This window comes from Terrapene carolina, unplaced genomic scaffold (assembly GCF_002925995.2).
Source record: "Terrapene carolina triunguis isolate 2854851 unplaced genomic scaffold, T_m_triunguis-2.0 Scaffold715, whole genome shotgun sequence".
Taxonomy (NCBI): Eukaryota; Metazoa; Chordata; order Testudines; family Emydidae; genus Terrapene; species Terrapene triunguis.
The window spans coordinates 1386753-1404775 of NW_020665066.1; the positions used below are offsets into that span (position 1 = coordinate 1386753).

The 18023-nt window shown below is 41.0% G+C and overlaps 1 protein-coding gene across 2 annotated transcripts in view; it reads left to right on the plus strand.

Moving 5' to 3' along the window:
- Positions 1-17201, plus strand: part of GTF2H1 (general transcription factor IIH subunit 1) — a 36665-nt gene extending 19464 nt beyond the window's left edge. For both annotated transcript variants that reach the window (XM_024199204.3, XM_024199205.3), the window contains exons 8-15: positions 1137-1267; positions 3864-3951; positions 6213-6301; positions 7970-8087; positions 9209-9299; positions 13197-13312; positions 16040-16132; positions 16800-17201. In XM_024199204.3, coding sequence (XP_024054972.1) covers positions 1137-1267; positions 3864-3951; positions 6213-6301; positions 7970-8087; positions 9209-9299; positions 13197-13312; positions 16040-16132; positions 16800-16886 — 813 coding nt within the window. In that variant the 3' untranslated portion in view covers positions 16887-17201. The remainder of the gene's footprint in view (positions 1-1136; positions 1268-3863; positions 3952-6212; positions 6302-7969; positions 8088-9208; positions 9300-13196; positions 13313-16039; positions 16133-16799) is intronic.
- Positions 17202-18023: the final 822 nt, after the last annotated feature.

Sequence of the window (18023 nt, forward strand, 5' to 3'; positions counted from 1 at the left end):
ACTGGTATAAAATCTGACTTTGCTTCTAGAAGCATTCTTATACAGCTTTTTCATTTTAAAATAAACCTCCCCTTATTTAATCCTTACCATTTAGAGGCTACCTGGCATTGGTAAATAGGAATCCTACAATACAGAAGATTGAGTTCAAAGTGAAGATAAATATAAAAGTTACCACATTTTTGGTCGAACTTATTTACTTAAAATGAAGTTAAAACAACATTTCTTCATATCAATTTAAAATATTAAATACCAAATAGTTTGCACCACACACAGCATCAGACATGTTTGATAGCTCCAAAGATACCATTGACTTAATGGTTAGAAAAGAAGAATTAGTAGCTAAAATCAGAGTGCAAATTAGTACAACTTTATATTGTTTTACAGGGATATAAGTTGTATCTCTGAGCACTTAATAAAATTTAAAACAAGATGACAGATTTGGTGAATGACATTCCTATTCATTTGTTTACTACTGAAAACTTAATAGTCCTTGGCCTGCTGGATTTCTATAAACTTCTATAAGAATTTGGTAATTGCAGCTAACAGTTTGAAAATAAAGAATTAGCATTTATACAGAGGTTTACATGTTCAAAGTGCAAAACCAACATTAATCCTCTCAACATCCCTCTGAGGTTGGGAAGTACTATGCCCAGTGTACAAATGGGGAAACTAAGGCGGAGAAGTGAAGAAGTCACACTGCACGTAAGCAATAGAGCCAGCATTAGGACCCTGAGGACTCCCAATACTATGTATATTCCTCTAGACCACACTGCAATGCTGTTCATTCAGTAAAGCCCAGAAAATGGGAAATGCAGAATCACTGCTACGTATCTGATCTAATGGAAAATAGGGAATGGTCTCACTTTTTAGACTCATAGACTTGAAGGACAGAAGGGACCAACATGAACATCTAGTTTGACCTCCTGCACATTGCAGACCACAGAACCTCACCCACCCACTCCTGTAATAGACCCCTAACCTCTGGTTGAGTTACTGAAGACCTCAAATCGTGGCTTAAAGCCTTCAAGTTACAGAGAATCCACCATTTACATTAGTTTAAACCTGCAAGTGACCCGTGCCTCATGCTGCATTTAGTTTGGAATAACCTAACAAACTGTTAATTACTTTACTTGCAGGGTTATGGTGTTTCCTCTGTGCCATCCACATCAAACTCCTCAAAGTCCTTAAAGGAGAGTAGCAATGCTGCCATTATAAAACGCTTTAATCATCACAGTGCCATGGTCCTTGCAGCTGGGCTCAGAAAACAGTAAGTTTCAGCACAGGAAAAAGCTCTCAGAACTGGCGAATAACTCAAACTTGAAAACTTTACAAGTGTTATCTTGAAGCCTGTGGATATTATGATCTAAACACAAATCTGATCATGTGGATTCCATTTTTACTTTTAAAATTCCTTTCAATGTATAAGGCCATGCCAGCCACCAAAATTAAAGCCGTGTTATTTTTGCACGAGGTGATGTAAAATATTGCAGGCTGGAAATACCTTCCTATATTCCTCTTCTGTACTGTATCTCTGGATTTTTTTTCATGTTTTATTAAAAAAAAAAAAAAGTGCCTTGACTGATTCACCTTAGAGAATATTTGACAACCTCATCCAAACTATAGCCTAAATTAAGGCCTAGAAGGCCATGAATGCAGTGAAATTGGTCCAGTTTTTGCCATGCAGAGGGATAGATTGGTTGGATGCAAGGACCTCACATGCAGTTCATACCACCTGCACATTGAGCATAGCTCTGTAGGGGCTTCTTATACTGCAGTGTTCAGGAGGAGGGGACAGAAGAGCCAGGGCAACTGGGTCTACTAATGCAGATCCACGAGCCAAACCTTAGAGAGGCGAGGTGGCTGTTACAAGTCTGTTGCAGTAGTAGCTGCTGTGCAGGCCAGGAAGGATTCCTTCTCCAACTGAGTCCTGCAAAACTCACCCAACTATAGTCCACTTATCCAATCTGTTCTTTAGGAGGAACGTTTTTTCCCCTTAGTGCTTCTATATTTGCTCATATGATGTATTTGTGTTTTCATTTAAATAGACCACTGTACCTTAATAAGCCTTTCTGGTAGGAAACATTCCATCCCCCAAAACTTAAATTGCTCCTTTCTACAAAATGCACAAACTGGATGTTAAAGCACCTTTACTTTCCCGTCCTTCTGTGTGGGAGTACTTCCTCTTGGATGTGCACAGCAGCGGTCATGATCAAAGTGCCAGTTAGAGGGAGAATAGCAACTCTCATACTGTGAATGTAGAATGCCCAGCACTCCCACACTCCAGACAAGTTTGTGTGGAGGTGGCAGTGCAGTGTTGGGCAAGACTTCTTCAGTGTGATACTACAGACGATGATGGAGGCAGTGGATGCAAAGCTTAGAGAAGAACAGGATTGAGGCCCAAGAGAGCCTATGTAGAGCAGATATTCGTACTAAGTACCCTCATAGAAGAATGTATAAAATGGCAAGCTGCCCTCCTTACCTATTTCATTGATTTTCAAAAGGCATTTGACAACCTGCACAGACATACATCGTGAATATTCTTCAGTCCTACTGCATCCCAGCTAAAGTTGTCAATATCATCAAGGCCATGTACAGAGATAGGAAGTGTTCTAAGGGGGAACAACCAGACAAGAGTGGTTTAACGTGGAGAGTGGCACGAAATGAGGGTTGCATTTTATCACTGCTGCTCTTTGGCATTGTCATAGACTGGATAACAAAGTAGTGTATTAGCAATACAAAATAGCATGGATAGATGGCAAATGCCTAGAAAGCCTAGATTTTGCTGCTGCTAATATTGCTGTACTGAACAACACCCCTGAAAAGTTACAAACAAAGACAACCTGGCAAATACAGCATGCCAAGCAGCACTCAAAACAGACATCTGCTAAAACAAACATACTGGAAACCCAGACATCAAACAGTAACATCACATTTTGAAGGCAAAAACATCAAGAAAGTAGAATAGTTCACCTACCTGGGCAGCACCATAATGGCCAACAGAGACCTCAAGAAGGAAGTGACATCAAGGATAGGAAAGGCATTCAGAGCATTTATTAAACTTAATGTATGGAAATCTAAGATACCCAGAACAAAACTGAGAATTTTCAATTCAAACATAATCTCAGTGCTAACACATGGCCTCGAGAACTGGAAATCCATCAAAATGTTAGACAGAAAACTAGACGCCTTTGAAAATAAGTGCCTATGACAGATCCTGGGCATTTGGTTGGAAATACTTGTTTACAGGTGACAAGATTTGAGAAATCAGCCACTCATCCCCACCAGAATCAGAAGGAATAGCTGTGCTCTGGAAACTAACATGGAGATGTTAAGTAGAAACCATCTGGTATGAGGAAACAAGGGTGTCCAAGAGAAACCTTAAGAAAAACCCTTAGCAGGAAAGACCGAACAGTAGATCTCAACACCATAGAGCAGAGGGAAGCAGCAGCAAATGACAGAGTAGTTATTACCCTGTGTGCCAACATTGGCACGGGAATGATGTGATGTAACTGCATTAACAGTAGCACACAACGTGTGTGACTTAAGTTTTAGTTGGCAAGAGGACTGCTTCACTGCACTATGGTCCTGTTACCTCCCTGTCTATGTCAGGAGTACACTATTTTTTTCTTTGTGCAGAGATGAGGAATCCTATCCCCATTGCCTGTCATGAACAAAATACTAACCCTTTTTAGAGTGACACCCATAGGTCAGTCATTTAAGTGCAGACCTTTTTGAAAGAAATAAATTTGGAATTAAACATATTTTGAAACAGATTAACCTACTACATGTCCTCAGTCTAAATGTCAGTCTCCCACGAGATGCCTTATTGTTCACTTCCTTTTAATACTGTCTTTTATTTTAAGAGAAGCACACAATGATCACTACAGTGAGACCAGCAGTATGGATGGAAACTCCAGGGATTCAGATTTCTTTCAGCCACCAATAAAAAAGGTATGAAAAATGTGAGTTTGCCACTGCAATTCCAGTTGAAGTATAGTACTGCAAACAGCTGCATTAAGCATCATCTACTTAAATGGATGAAGAGTGATATGACTATAAAGTATTAATTAAATACAACAGCCTTAAGATGAACATGCTGTTGACAAAGAGCTCTTTAGTTATTTAAATGCAAATAACTTTAATTGATAATACAATCTTCCTGTTTTTTTTTTTTTTCTTTCACTGAGTGAACATTGACATTTTTCCCCAGACCTTTCTAATGGATCTTAAAATACATGTTCTGTTCATTGTGTGTGGTTATATTTATGTATTACCACTGTAAGTGCCTGAGCACCTTTAGGAGAATATCCAGGCAAAGAATTAAGATAATAGTAGTTGCAACCACGGCATGGAATTAATATATTGAATACATTGGGGAAGGAATGCACACTTACTACTTATTAGTAAGCAGAATGCTAATTTGATACTTCAACTTAAAGGGTTGACCTTGCATCAGAATCATCGTGCTCAACTGAAAATGAGTGTCAGATTTGATTGATTATTGGTGCACAAAAATGAGGCAACTATAGTGTTTCTCTTAGATTACTGGAATTATGTAAAAATTGCTAAGAAAATAAAATGTTTTGAATGACTGTGTAGTGCAATCCAAAAAGCTAAGGGGGGGAAACTCCACTAACTTAACCTTTGCAAATACACTTCCCCTAGCCCCCAAAAATTACTTGAAATCCACACAAATAGCAAATAGTTTTTAGAAAATACCCATTGTAGCTTTTGGGGCAGTCACTAGCTCTGACTTCACTGTATGGTGCAGCTTTCAGTGAGAATGAATAACAGAACAGGACTAAAGGAAAATCTCTCTACACTTAATGGATGAAGAAAGCAAGAGATCTCCAAAGCAGTTTTCATTGTATCATATTTAAGTATACTACTGTTAATGCTCCTTAATATTTTCTACCACAAATGAACACCTTATTTAGCTACATATCTGCACTAGCTCTAGGTTTAAATTCCTGCACTAAAAACATTAACCCTGTTCCTTCCTCTTGTATTAAGTAACACATGCACATAAACATGGACTACAAAAGGGTTGTTCATGTATGTGTGCACTTTTTTTTTTTTAAATGAGGTGGCTCTTATTAAAAAAAAAAAAAAAAATCCTGGTCAGGATCTGCAGAAAAAGTAGTAAAGGCCACTAGTACTAAAACAAGTGTGTGAACATGTTTTTTAAAAAAGGGAGGGTGGCGTGGAGCTCGGCACGTGGGATTTCAGTAGAGTATTTACCTAAATATGGCTTCAGTCATGTTTTTCCTGTTCATATATTCGTAGAGCAAGTGAGTTTTACTGTGACTTCCTTCAAAACTGGCAGACACTAGGTTCTTTGACAAGTTTCTGCTTTTATTAAAATTTCTCAAATGCCATTTAAAAAATTATTTGTATAACAAGACAGTGATTTGGGAATTCTTAAACATTTGGTTTTTCTTGGCTTCTGTGCTTTAATTTATAAATATTAGAAATTTTACAATAGGATTTGTTACCATGGAACTTCCAGTGCATTTAGACACTCAGCCCAATTCTGACATCCTCACACAAGCATTGACTCCAATTATAATTGTCTTACATTTTCAGAACTGACCAGTGTTATTGGGTGTCTTAAGTTTTGGGTGCCCAGTTTCAGACCCTTAACGGGACCTGACTTTCAGAAAGTGCTGAGTACTTGCCCTCTGAAGACCTGGATCCTTTAAGATGTCAGGTTGGATACCCAAGAATGCTAGTCACTTGTAAAATTAGGCCTGTCTGTTTGTGTAAATGTCTTCAGGATTTGGCTGAATATATTGGCTGAGATCATAGCACAGCGTTTGGCCACTTTGTGCTGCGCTACTGAGGGAATCTTAATCACAGGGCCAACAGCCTGCCATGGAAGGAAGACCTGTGTATATGGCGATAATCCTCTTGTGGCATACAGAAAATACCGCAGCTCCCTCTATGCTATGGCAAATAGTATAGGGATCTTGTGGCCTTCACAGCCAGTGTCACTGAAAACTGTGCTAGGCAGCCAAAGCCACCTCTCCTCCCAACCTACGCTGGTGATGCACTGCCAGAGCAGAAGATCTGAACCACTTGGGCTTTTTTTCATTTATCTTGGTTTTTTTCCATTCTCTTCCCAGGAAACAATGGACAAGGAAAAAAGCAGAGTCTATGTATGTGCAACTATATCATAAGTAATTAGTTTTGATTTGTGTCTCATATCGCAGGTAAAGCTACAGGAGGCTATTGAATATGAAGATTTAGGAAAGAATAATAGCATTAAAACTATTGCACTAAACCTAAAGAAATCTGATCGGTAAGTTCAATGAATAAAAGAAAACTGCAGTTCTTTGGATGTTTCAACATATTAAAACTAATAAATCTCTTTATGATCTATTCAGAATCAATCTGTCCCTAATCTGCTTTGTATTTTACATGGCATTTGAGTGCTTCTAGATTAAAATTTAATTAATCTGAAACCTTGTTTAAACAAATTTAAGTTGTTACCATTTTCAAAACTGTATCTTTAGTTCATAATAACTTTTGTGAATTTAGTAAACCTATTACAAACTATTGCTAGAAGAGATCCATAATTTTAGTCTGAGTATGCAAGTCTAACAAATTTACCTTATTAATGTAGTTTGAGACATCTTATCAGCATTTCTGTTGGTATGATGCATTTGGAAATATTTGCACACTCTGCACAGACGCAGATCTTACTTGGGTGTTGACTTGGGTCAATTCTTAATGGTTTGATTCACTTCTTTTGTGATGTGCTTCCCTTTTGTGTTCCAGAACCTAACCTTTCAGTTTGAAAAACGTTATATCTCTTGTCCTGACAGTTGCAAAGATATCCTTCCAAATGTGAACCAATGGTGTAGTGGTGTTTGTCAAATACTAGTCCTAAGAGGTGGGACTTGCCCCATTCATCTGGAGTCTGACAGTCTAAGTGACAGTACTGCCAGTGCTGAACAAAGCATAAAAGGGGTGATGACATTAAGGCCAGGTCTATGCTACAGACCTGTGTCAGTATAACTACATCACTCAGGTGTGAAAAATCCACTCCCCTGAGTGATATAGTCATACCAAACCTTAACACCCCCACCCCCCATGTAGACAGCGCTTTGTCAACGGGAGAGCTTCTCCTGTCAACATACACCTCTACCCCGATATAACGTGAATTCGGATATAATGCGGTAAAGCAGCACTCCGGGGGGCGGGGCTGCTTTACTTCGTTATATCGGAATTCGTGTTACCACAAGCGGTCCTCTGCGCTCCCCCTTTACTTGCTGCAGCCCCCCCCCCCCCCGCCCCCCTCCGCTCTGCCTCCGCCTCCTCCCACGAGTGTGCCGCAGCTCCGCTTCTCCCTCCCTCCCTCCCAGGCTTGCAGCGCCAATGCTGTTTGGCGTGGCAAGCCTGGAAGGGAGGGATGGGGGGAGAAGCGGTGTGGTGGCGGCGCGCTCAGAGGAGGAGGCGGAGGCAGAGCGGAGGTGAGCTGGGGCAAGGAGCGGTTCCTCTCTCTACCCAGATATAACGCGGTCTCACCTATAACATGGTAAGATTTTTGGCTCCCAAAGACCGCATTATATCGGGGTAGAGGTGTAGCTACTGCCTCTCACAGAGGTGGATTAACTATGCTGACAGGAGAGCTCTGCAGCTGTGCCGATGCAGCATAGACCTGCCCTATGATCTGCATAACAAAAAATCAAGAATGGCCTGTCCCTTCTCATTTTGCTGTCACATATGGGAAAAACTTAGGTTGCAGGTGGAATTTGAAAGCTTACAGTTACGTTATTTTTTTTTTTTTTACATTTCCAATCAGACCCCTGATTTATTTAATTTTTAATAGAGGCCAAAAGCCAAATTCGTACTGTACCTAAAATCTGAGAGGTGCAACTGCTACATTACATAAATCTTAGTCTACTGGGAATTAAGTTACCTTGTGGTGTTTTTTTTGGTTTTTTTCCCCTTTCTCTTCCCACAGGTATTATCATGGTCCAACTCCAATTCAATCACAGCAATATGCAACTAGTCAGGATATTATTAATTCTTTTCATAGTATTAGAGAAGAAATGGAAGCCTATGTACCCAGACTAACTCAGGTAGGAAAATTCATTTTAATTTAAATACAGAAAAGTAAAACTCCCTCCTTAATACTAGTCCAGATATTTCTTGACTTACTAGAATTATGGTACTTGCACAGTTTTGTCCCTCAAGGTGAACCTGATACATTATGCAATTTAATAGGAAAAGTGGGAAACTGTTTTAGAAGAAGTCTTCAGTCAGAACAACACTTAATTAAGTTGCAGAGCAGTGTTTTAGCCATACCACTTCAGCTCTTCTCTGAAGTTGTAATATTAAGACAAGTAACTATCAGATTTGCTGGTACTGATGGACAAATCCTACAGCCCTCTCATACCTGTGAGGAAGCTCCAAACGTAGTGGAATCAGTATTGCTGTGCTGTACTGCACAGGGTAGAACAAAGCCACACACTGGGACTTAGCTCCACAAGGTGAAGGTGAAGCTATTTCTGGTGGCCCTTACCTCAGGCACAAGGAGGGGAGGAGTCAATGGCAATACAAGGTCACAGCCAGTGGGTTTGTGACTAAGTGAATCAGTAGGACACAGGTCCTACTACATCTCTGAGGTTATCACATGGCTGCCTGTGTGCTGTGCCCTCAGGTTGGCTGGGGCAGCTGGTTCTCGTAACCTCCCTTGCATTCAGAAAATTTACATTTGGCCCTTATTAAATTACCACAATTGTTTGTGCCTCACCATTCTAGTAAAGTCATGAGGACCAGTGAAAATTTTCTTTTAATTGTTATATTGCCTTATTAAAAGTTTGGATGTAAGTAAAGATCACTCAATACATGCACCAGTTCGGCAATATCATGTGCATGTTAAGAACCCACACTATAGACATCAATTTGAGAGCAATACTGGTGGACAGGTGCTGTCTGTTCCCATCATGGTTTCTGGAACTTCCAAAAGGCAACATGAGTTAATGCTTAGTAGAACTACATGTCCAATTCCCTCTCACATCAATGGGGAGATTACTTTTATACTTCCAAAATTATTTCAATCTAAGATCACTAACTAACGTCCTGATTGATATGTCTGAGCCAGTGCAATTCACACTTTTCTTTAAGACTTCATTTGTCCAAAATGTTTTAAAGCGAGTCACTGGGGAAAATGATATGAAAGGACTATGGTTTTTTTAAGGTTCTTTCCAGTGGTGCTGCTACTAGCAGCATCACAGCCCTGTCACCTGGAGGAGCACTTATGCAAGGTGGGACACAGCAAGCCATAAACCGTAAGTTTTTACGTAGTATGTTATCGTTCAGCCGTATAGACTATACCAACAACACGGTGGGGTGCCCTGGCTTTTTTATTTTTGGCTACAACAGATTATGCTGACAAAGCAAATGCAGAGACATTCATCTAAAATACAGTTGCAAAGTATAAAAGTTATCAGGTGGAAGTGACAAAGGAAAAATTCTGAAAGAAACTAGCAATCCAGTCCACCCAATAAGGAGGCAGTGGTGGCTCTGGTGCTGAGGTAAATGCAATTAAGATAGCTAGGAGCAAATAAAGTCAGACTGACTCACAGAATATTAAGTTATTTAAAGGTAAGACCATTTTACTCCTCCACTAAAGGCCCTGTCTAGCTGCTTCCAACCTGTTGCCACCATTTTGAGCAGATAGGGTGAGGCCCAAGTGGCCATTCTGTTCAGTTGAGGACAGCCAGTAAGGCCTTAGCTACACTGCCACTTTACAGTGCTGCAACTTTCTCGCTCAGGGGTGTGAAAAAACAGCCCCCTGAGCGCTGCAAGTTTCAGCGCTGTAAAGTGGCAGTGCAGACAGTGCACCAGCGCTGGAAGCCGCACTCCCAGTGCTGGTAGCTACTCCCCTTGTGGGGGTGGGGTTTTTTTACAGCGCTGGGAGAGCTCTTGCCCAGCACTGGTTCCGCGACTACACAGCCATGTTGCTAGTGAAGACATACCCTAAGCCTACTTTCTCCTCCAATCTCTCTGCTCACACTTAGGTGCTTTCATCTCTATACCTGCTTTGTGTATTCTCCTCCCGCTTCTCTCTCCCCCTTCTGGCTTTCTGCTGTGGTAGCAGTGAGGAACCACAGGAGAGAAGAGGTAGCAGCAGCAGTCCAGCTGCCAGATGTAAACAAATGAAAGTTCTGAAGCCTTGAGTTAAGGGCTAAAACTCAACACTCCCTGGCCTTGGAGTGTAAAAGCGGAGGGGTAGCTTCTTGGCTCTTATGTTTTCTCTGCCATTTACAAAATAAAACTTCATTTATTCTAGGGGAACAAGCTGTAGATTTGATTTGGAAACAGACAGATTTGGTTACAAAATCTATGAAATAATTGTATGCAGTGTAGTTGTAGCTGTGTCAGTCCCAAAGTATTAGAAAGATAAGGTGGGTGAAGTGATATCTTTTATTGGACCAACTGCTGTTGGTGAGAGAGATGAGCTTTCGAGCTACACACAGCTCTTCTTCAGGTCTGGGAAAGTTACTCCGAGTGTCACAGCTAAATGGACTTAGCTGTGATGCTCAGAGTACCTTTTGAAGAGCTTGGTGTGGCTCAAAAGCTTGTCTCTCACCAAAAGAAGTTGGTGCAATGAAAGTTATTACACCATCCACCTTGTCTCTATGAAATAACTGCTCGGTGTTAATATTCCCTATGGATTACAGAGGCATAACTGTTCTACGCAGGCCCTATGTGTCCAATTGAGTTCTTCCCTCTTTCAACCGATCCTGCTTATACTTCCTTCAGCCCCTGTCTCTTCAGCCTTGCAGAGACTAAGCTGTGTCCCTGTAAGGCTCAGTTTGCACTCTTCACTTCCCTAGTAACTGACAGGAAGCATCACAGAAACAAGGGCAGAAGTAGTCACAGTCAGGTAACCACAAGAGAGAGTGTAGAGTGCACTTCAGAATGGATGAAAAGGGGGCAATAAAGGGTGGGAAAGGACGAGGTTATCCCACCCATGCTGTCGGGTTTGGGTTTGTTTGCTGTCTTTTCTTCCAACCCCTTAATTTTGTATTCTACCCCACTTCTGCAACCCCAACTCCACTCTTAAAAAATAATACCTTACTCACCAGGCCACCAGTTCCTCTACCCTCAAGAATGCAGAAAGGGTGGAAGTGAATACAAATTAAGCAGGCATAGGAAGTTGCTATGTAGGATGGATCCGCCCAAAATGCAAGGTGTGTAAGACCTTGGGGGTACTATAGAGAGCTAAAGTGCACAATTCTGGTGATGGGGTAATGCATAGGTCAAAGCTTACAAGTGCCTGCAAATAGCATTGGGGAATATGTTTCATAATGAAGCCAGGCTCAGTTGCAAGCTCTTTAATGAAATAAAGCTCATACAGCGGCATTGTTTGCAGGCTCTGTTTGGAGTTCTGCTGACACCTTCAAGTCAAGGTCAAGTTGTTGATAGTTACTGTGAGTTTGCATTACTTGATCACAGCTGTTACTTTTTGTGGCTCTGCTGCATGGAACCTCTTTGCAGTACACTTTGGCATGGGGAAGGACCGTGTGACTGCTCTGGAGAGCTGCAATTAGGTATTTAATTGAACCAGACTGAAGAAAGCACTGCCTGCCTGTGAGAAGCCAGGAGAGAGCAGCGTGTGTGCGAACAAGCAGAGGGTGAGATGAACTCTGGCCAGGAACAGTCTTAAAGCCTGGCTTCAGTGCTCAGGAGTAGCTCAGACACAGTTACCCTGAAGTAAAAGACTCAGCTTTTTTAGCAGTGAAGACAGAGTCCTTAGAGACTTGGGCTCAACAATACCCAGCCCTAGGTAGTTGTGGAAGGGGTCAAAGATCCTTCCTCTCACAGCCCTGCATGGGAGTCTGAGGCCTTGCATTTTGGGAGCACAAGGACTCCATGCAGTTAGTACTCACACTGCAATGGCACTAACCTCCCAAAGGGAGCAGGCCCAGCCATCCTCATGCAGGAGCAAGGGCACCATGCACCTTTGAGTGTGGCACGGCAGCCACATACCCTGAGTCAGGCACAGTGTCTCCCAGCATTCCTGGGACTGTGCTCTACAGCTTCCCACCCTCCCCAAAGAGCCACTGCAGAGCGCATTGAGAGAAATTTGGGGCCCTGGTATATCATGTTTGTTGGGGACCCACCCTTCTCCATTTTATCCCCCATACAGACTTTTGGGGGCTCCTTGTACTGCTGCTTCCTCTTTGACTGTTTTACATTTCTGCTTTTTAACTTCTCTTCCTGTGCATCTCAGGGCACGTCTTCACTACCCGCCGGATCGGCGGGTAGCAATAAATCTATCGGGGATGGATTTATCACTTCTAGTATAGACGCGATAAAATCGATCCCCGATCGCTCTGCCGTCGACTCCGGAACTCCACCGCAGCGAGAGGCGGAAGCGGAGTCGACGGGGGAGCGGCAGCGGTCAACTCACTGCCGTTCTTACAGCCAGGTAAGTCGACCTAAAATACGCAACTTCAGCTACGCTATTCGTGTAGCTGAAGTTGCATATCTTAGGTCGACACCTCCCCCTCCCCCCCATAGTGTAGACCTAGCCTCAGTCTCTAATTCTTTTCCCTTGCTTCTTTCACTCCTATGGCTTCTTTGTTCTCTTTCCTTCCTGGTATTTTTCTTCTCTGTACAAGGTCTCTCTACCTCCTCTGCCACCATGATCTCGCCCCTACCCCTACCCTTGTATGTCATGAGGAGGGACGGACCCTGATCCAGTGCTGTTATGTGAGTCAGTAAGATCCAAACTAATTTGTGCTGCTTCTGCTCCACAACGAGTGGATTGTGATAGGGTTGCACGCTTCAGGTTGGGGAAGTGCTCAGGGGGCTTTCACCCTCAGTCCCCATTGGAAGAAGATGGAGGATGTAGCAGCAGGTTAAGGTCCAGTGTTCCTAACCACGGTGGGTGGTTTTTTGGGTCCTGTTAGCTCCAGGGGAATAAGTTTAATAAACGCTCTGTTCTTAACTTTTTAAATGATCATCTGTTTTAAGAGACTGATAAATAGACTACAGAGAAATAGTGTAATTGACTCGCTGCTTGTGGACTGGCACAATACAGTTGTTCGAGTCCTAGACTGCTCCTGTTACAGGTATCAAACAGCTTTCGCTATGTATTAGCCAGCTCTTATTTTACTTACATATTACATAATTTAAGTAACATGCCTTTTAGAAAATTTCTTTTCCTGTTGCAGAGATGGTGCCAAATGATGTTCAGTCTGAACTGAAACACTTGTATGTGGCACTTGGGGAGCTACTACGACACTTCTGGTCCTGCTTTCCTGTTAATACACCATTCCTAGAAGAAAAGGTAAGAGGGATTGAGGATATAAACTTGCTAGTATAAATGTCAGTGTATCTTGTAACCATATGTGTGTTCTGTAATGAGACAATTGAAAGTATTTTTATTCAAGCTGTAGTATCACATTATTAATCATGTGGTGTGTGTATATATAACTCTACATGTTTGTCCTTTCACTCCTTAAATGATTATGGACAGAAAGCCACTATGTAAAAATAGCGTATTTAACTCAGCAGATCTGCTCCCTCTGCGTAATTGGAGTGTGATCTGCCAATGCTATTGCCTAAATCTGTTTTTCGCTGTCCTGTTAACCACAATACAGAAGAAGTGGCTGAATTCTTGTGGCTCAAATTGTCATATTACCTATATTCCAATTGCAGAATCCTGATTACTGGTAATGAGAACCAGAAAGAAAATACAATCAACCTTGGATCTCAAAATCAAGATAACAGTGGTAGGCAGGAAAGAACTTGTCTAAACTGAGCAAGTTTAGTATAGAATCACACACACATCCACAGAATCATTGTGCCATTCTAGTCACCTTGCAGAGCATAATTGCACTTCAAAAAGGTTAGCGCATGGGACGAGGAATCAGAAACAAAGCATAGGATTCTAGCTCTGCCACTGTCTTCCTATTTGACCTTGGACAAGGCATTTAACTACCGTGCCTCATTTTGGATCAGACAAAGAAGGTTACTAGGGGAAATGAAAACTTCTATTCAGATGTCTTGGGCCTTCTACTGCAAAACTTTTAAAAAATCATAGTACGCTGTTGGCTTGAAGCAGAGAGATAAATAATGTTAAATGTAAAGTGTTGCTGACAAAGATACTGTAGAAATTACCACAGTACATTTGTGAAGCATATTATGCTCGGTTAAACCGCTTAAGTTTAAGAACATAAGAACAGCCATACTGGGTCAGATCAAAGGTCAATCCAGCCCAGTATTCTGTCTGCTGACAGTGACCAATGCCAGGTGTCCCAGAGGGAGTGAACCTAACAGGTAATGATCAAGTGATCTCTCTCCTGCCATCCATCTCCACCCTCTGACAAACAGAGGTTAGGGACACCATTCCTTACCAATCCTGGCTAATAGCCATTAATGGACTTAACCACCATGAATTTATCTAGTTCTCTTTTAAACCCTGTTATAGTCCTAGCCTTCACAACCTCCTCAGGCAAGGAGTTCCACAGGTTGACTGTATGCTGTGTGAAGAAGAACTTCCTTTTATTTGTTTTAAACCTGCTGCCCATTAATTTCACTTGGTGGCCCCTAGTTTTTATATTATGGGAACAAGTAAATAACTTTTCCTTATTCACTTTCTCCACACCACTCATGATTTTATATACCTCTATCATATCCCCCCTTAGTCTCCTCTTTTCCAAGCTGAAAAGTCCCAGCCTCTTTAATCTCTCCTCATATGGGACCCATTCCAAACCACTCATCATTTTAGTTGCCCTTCTCTGAACCTTTTCTAATGCCAGTATATCTTTTTTGAGATGAGGAGACCACATCTGTACGCAGTATTCGAGATGTGGGCGTACCATGGGTTTATATAAGGGCAATAAGATATTCTCCATCTTATTCTCCCTCTCTTTTTTAATGATTCCTAACATCCTGTTTGCTTTTTTGACCACCGCTGCACACTGCGTGGACGTCTTCAGAGAATTATCCACGATGACTCCAAGATCTCTTTCCTGATTAGTTGTAGCTAAATTAGCCCCCGTCATATTGTATGTATAGTTGGAGTTATTTTTTCCAATGTGCATTACTTTACATTTATCCACATTTTAAATTTTATTTGCCATTTTGTTGCCCCAGTTTTGTGAGAGCTTTTTGAAGTTCTTCGCAGTCTGCTTTGGTCTTATCTTGAGCAGTTTAGTATCATCTGCAAACTTAGCCACCTCACTGTTTACCCCTTTCTCCACATCATTTATGAAAAAGTTGAATAGGATTGGTCGTAGGACTGACCCTTGGGGAACACCACTAGTTACCCCTCTCCATTCTGAAAATATACCATTTATTCCTACCCTTTGTTCCCTGTCTTTTAACCAGTTCTCAATCCATGAAAGGATCTTCCCTCTTATCCCAGGACAACTTAATTTACGTAAGAGCCTTTGGTGAGGTACCTTGTCAAAGGCTTTCTGGAAATCTAAGTACACTATGTCCACTGGATCCCCCCTGTCCACATGTTTGTTTGACCCCTTCAAAGAACTTTAATAGATTAGTAAGACATGATTTCCCTTTGCAGAAACCAAGTTGACTTTTGCCCAACAATTTATGTTCTTCTATGTGTCTGACAATTTTATTCTTTACTATTGTTTCAACTAATTTGCCTGGTACTGACGTTAGACTTACTGGTCTGTAATTGCCGGGGTCACCTCTAGAGCCCTTTATAAATGTTGGTGTTACATTAGCTATCTTCCAGTCATTGGGTACGGAAGCTGATTTGAAGGACAGGTTACAAACCATAGTTAATAGTTCTGCAATTTCACATTTGAGTTCTTTCAGAACTCTTGGGTGAATGCCATCTTGTCATAGCCATTTAGTGCTTGTTTCCATAAGTTTAAAACAGAGATCATATTTTCAATACAGTAAGTGCTTCCTACCAATTTGTTTTAACTGTGCATATTTACAGTAACCCTAGGTACTAGCTTCCAGGTATTTCAATTTGCTGAAGCAAGAAAATGTTCATATGCAGGAGTTTGTACACTTTTTTCCTATTGATGTCTTTCAGGTTATGAAAATGAAGAGTAACTTGGAAAGATTTCAAGTTACAAAGCTCTGTCCGTTCCAAGAAAAAATTTGGAGACAGTATTTAAGCACAAATGTAAGAGGAAAAAGTATCCTTTCTCATTTCAATTATTTGTGTGCATATTGACCTTGAAAAAAATAACTGACTCATATTTATCACAGGATGGCAGATTTTGGTCTCCTGTATTTGGGGTTTTTAATTTGTTCTGTTAACTATATGTATAATGCTTAATTCTTCTTAAAAGTGTGTTTCTCTCATCTTCCTCCTGCCCGTCCCCCCCCTACCCCCCAAAAAAAACCTATGGCTGATGGAGAAAAGGATGTAGGGGTATTACATTCTGGAATAATTTTCTCCTTTTATCATCATGCAAGTCTGATTTCTCAATGATTGGATGAATGGCCTGTTTAGCTAGTTTCCAGTGACTATTGAAAGTGCTTTTAAGTACAGCACTTGAACATAAGTCGTCCACGTAGTTTCCCTTGAACTAGCTAACTGCATATCCACTGTCTTTACTGATACTCTGCCATACTTGACTAATAAAACTTTGAGACATTTTGTAATTGAAACAATTGTGGCCAATTCTCCTCTCACATCACATGCCTTGATGCAACTCCCTAGGCTTTAGTGGTTACTCCTGATTCCTCCTACTGAGAGAAACGACAATCAATCCCATTTAGGTTTGATCAGAGTAAGGGCACACGTTTCTCAGATACTGGGAACATCCCTTTGTTTTATCTTTCAGTTGATAAATCATATAGAAGAGATGTTGCAGACAGCCTACAATAAGTTCCACACGTGGCAGTCCCGACGTATGCTGAAGAAAACGTGAAGACTCCCGCTATAAAGTTTGGAGAGGGAAATCTGCAATAGCTGTAGGAACACAACCTGGCAAATGTGCAGTTCTTAGATATTGCAGGAACATCTGCAACATGTGGATTCCTGGAAATGTTCCTAACTGAACTTGCACATTTTTTGGAAAAGGACCTGTGATTAAACTTGAAACTAGGGAAAAATTAAGGAAGAACCAAAACGGAAGAGCTGAGAGGCAAAAAAAAAAAAAAACCATATTTAAGATGCTGTTTACTGCAGTTACTCAGGAACTGCTTTTGATTTGCGTAAAGAGCTGCTTTCAGAAATAAACTTTTAAAAAGGTGTATTAATAAAATCTGAAACTGTTTGTCTAATTTTTTTTAAAATGTATATGGCACAGGGTAGAACTTAACATTTTTCTTCACTGGATTCTGGCATTTTATTGAATTCTGTTTGTACTTATTGAAACAGGTTAACAATGCCATTTTAAATATAGCTGAGACTGTTTTTGCTTCAAACATCTGACAAGATTAGCTGTCAGAAGACAAGCTTTGGCCATATGTTTCCCCACAAACTGGAAGCAACAGACATTGCACTGAAAGCTGTTTATGGTTTGGAGTCCCCAAAGGCACGAGTCGGGGAGGGCCCACTTTTGCCTCATGTCTTGGATTTTTATGCAGAATATTTTCAGCCATCAAGTTTGCATGTTTTCCTTTGAATGCAAGGGTTGCTATTGCAATTTTTTTTAAGGTGGCATCTGTTTTGAGAAGGAGAGAATGCATTTTCTAAAATAAAGTTTCTTACTAAAGAACTAGAAGAAAAGTCACTTACTTTCATCTCTTAGAAGAGAAAGATTTCTCCTAAATCTGTTTTTCTCCACTCTTCCTTGTTGACTGTTACACTATTTTTGGCGAATTGATAATCATTGCAAAAGAGGGAAAAGTGTGTGAATACACAAGCTCCTGAGAGATGTCTGGAATCTGTGCCATACTTTGTTCCAAATAGATAAACTGTGAGTTGATCATAAGACCTACCTGTCTTGTATTAAATATTTGACTTAGAGACAAAGTAAACCTGTTCTATATTAGTAGATGCCATAATGACACACTGTATTTCATTTTGATCATTAACAGGGCCCATGGTATGGGCTACCGAG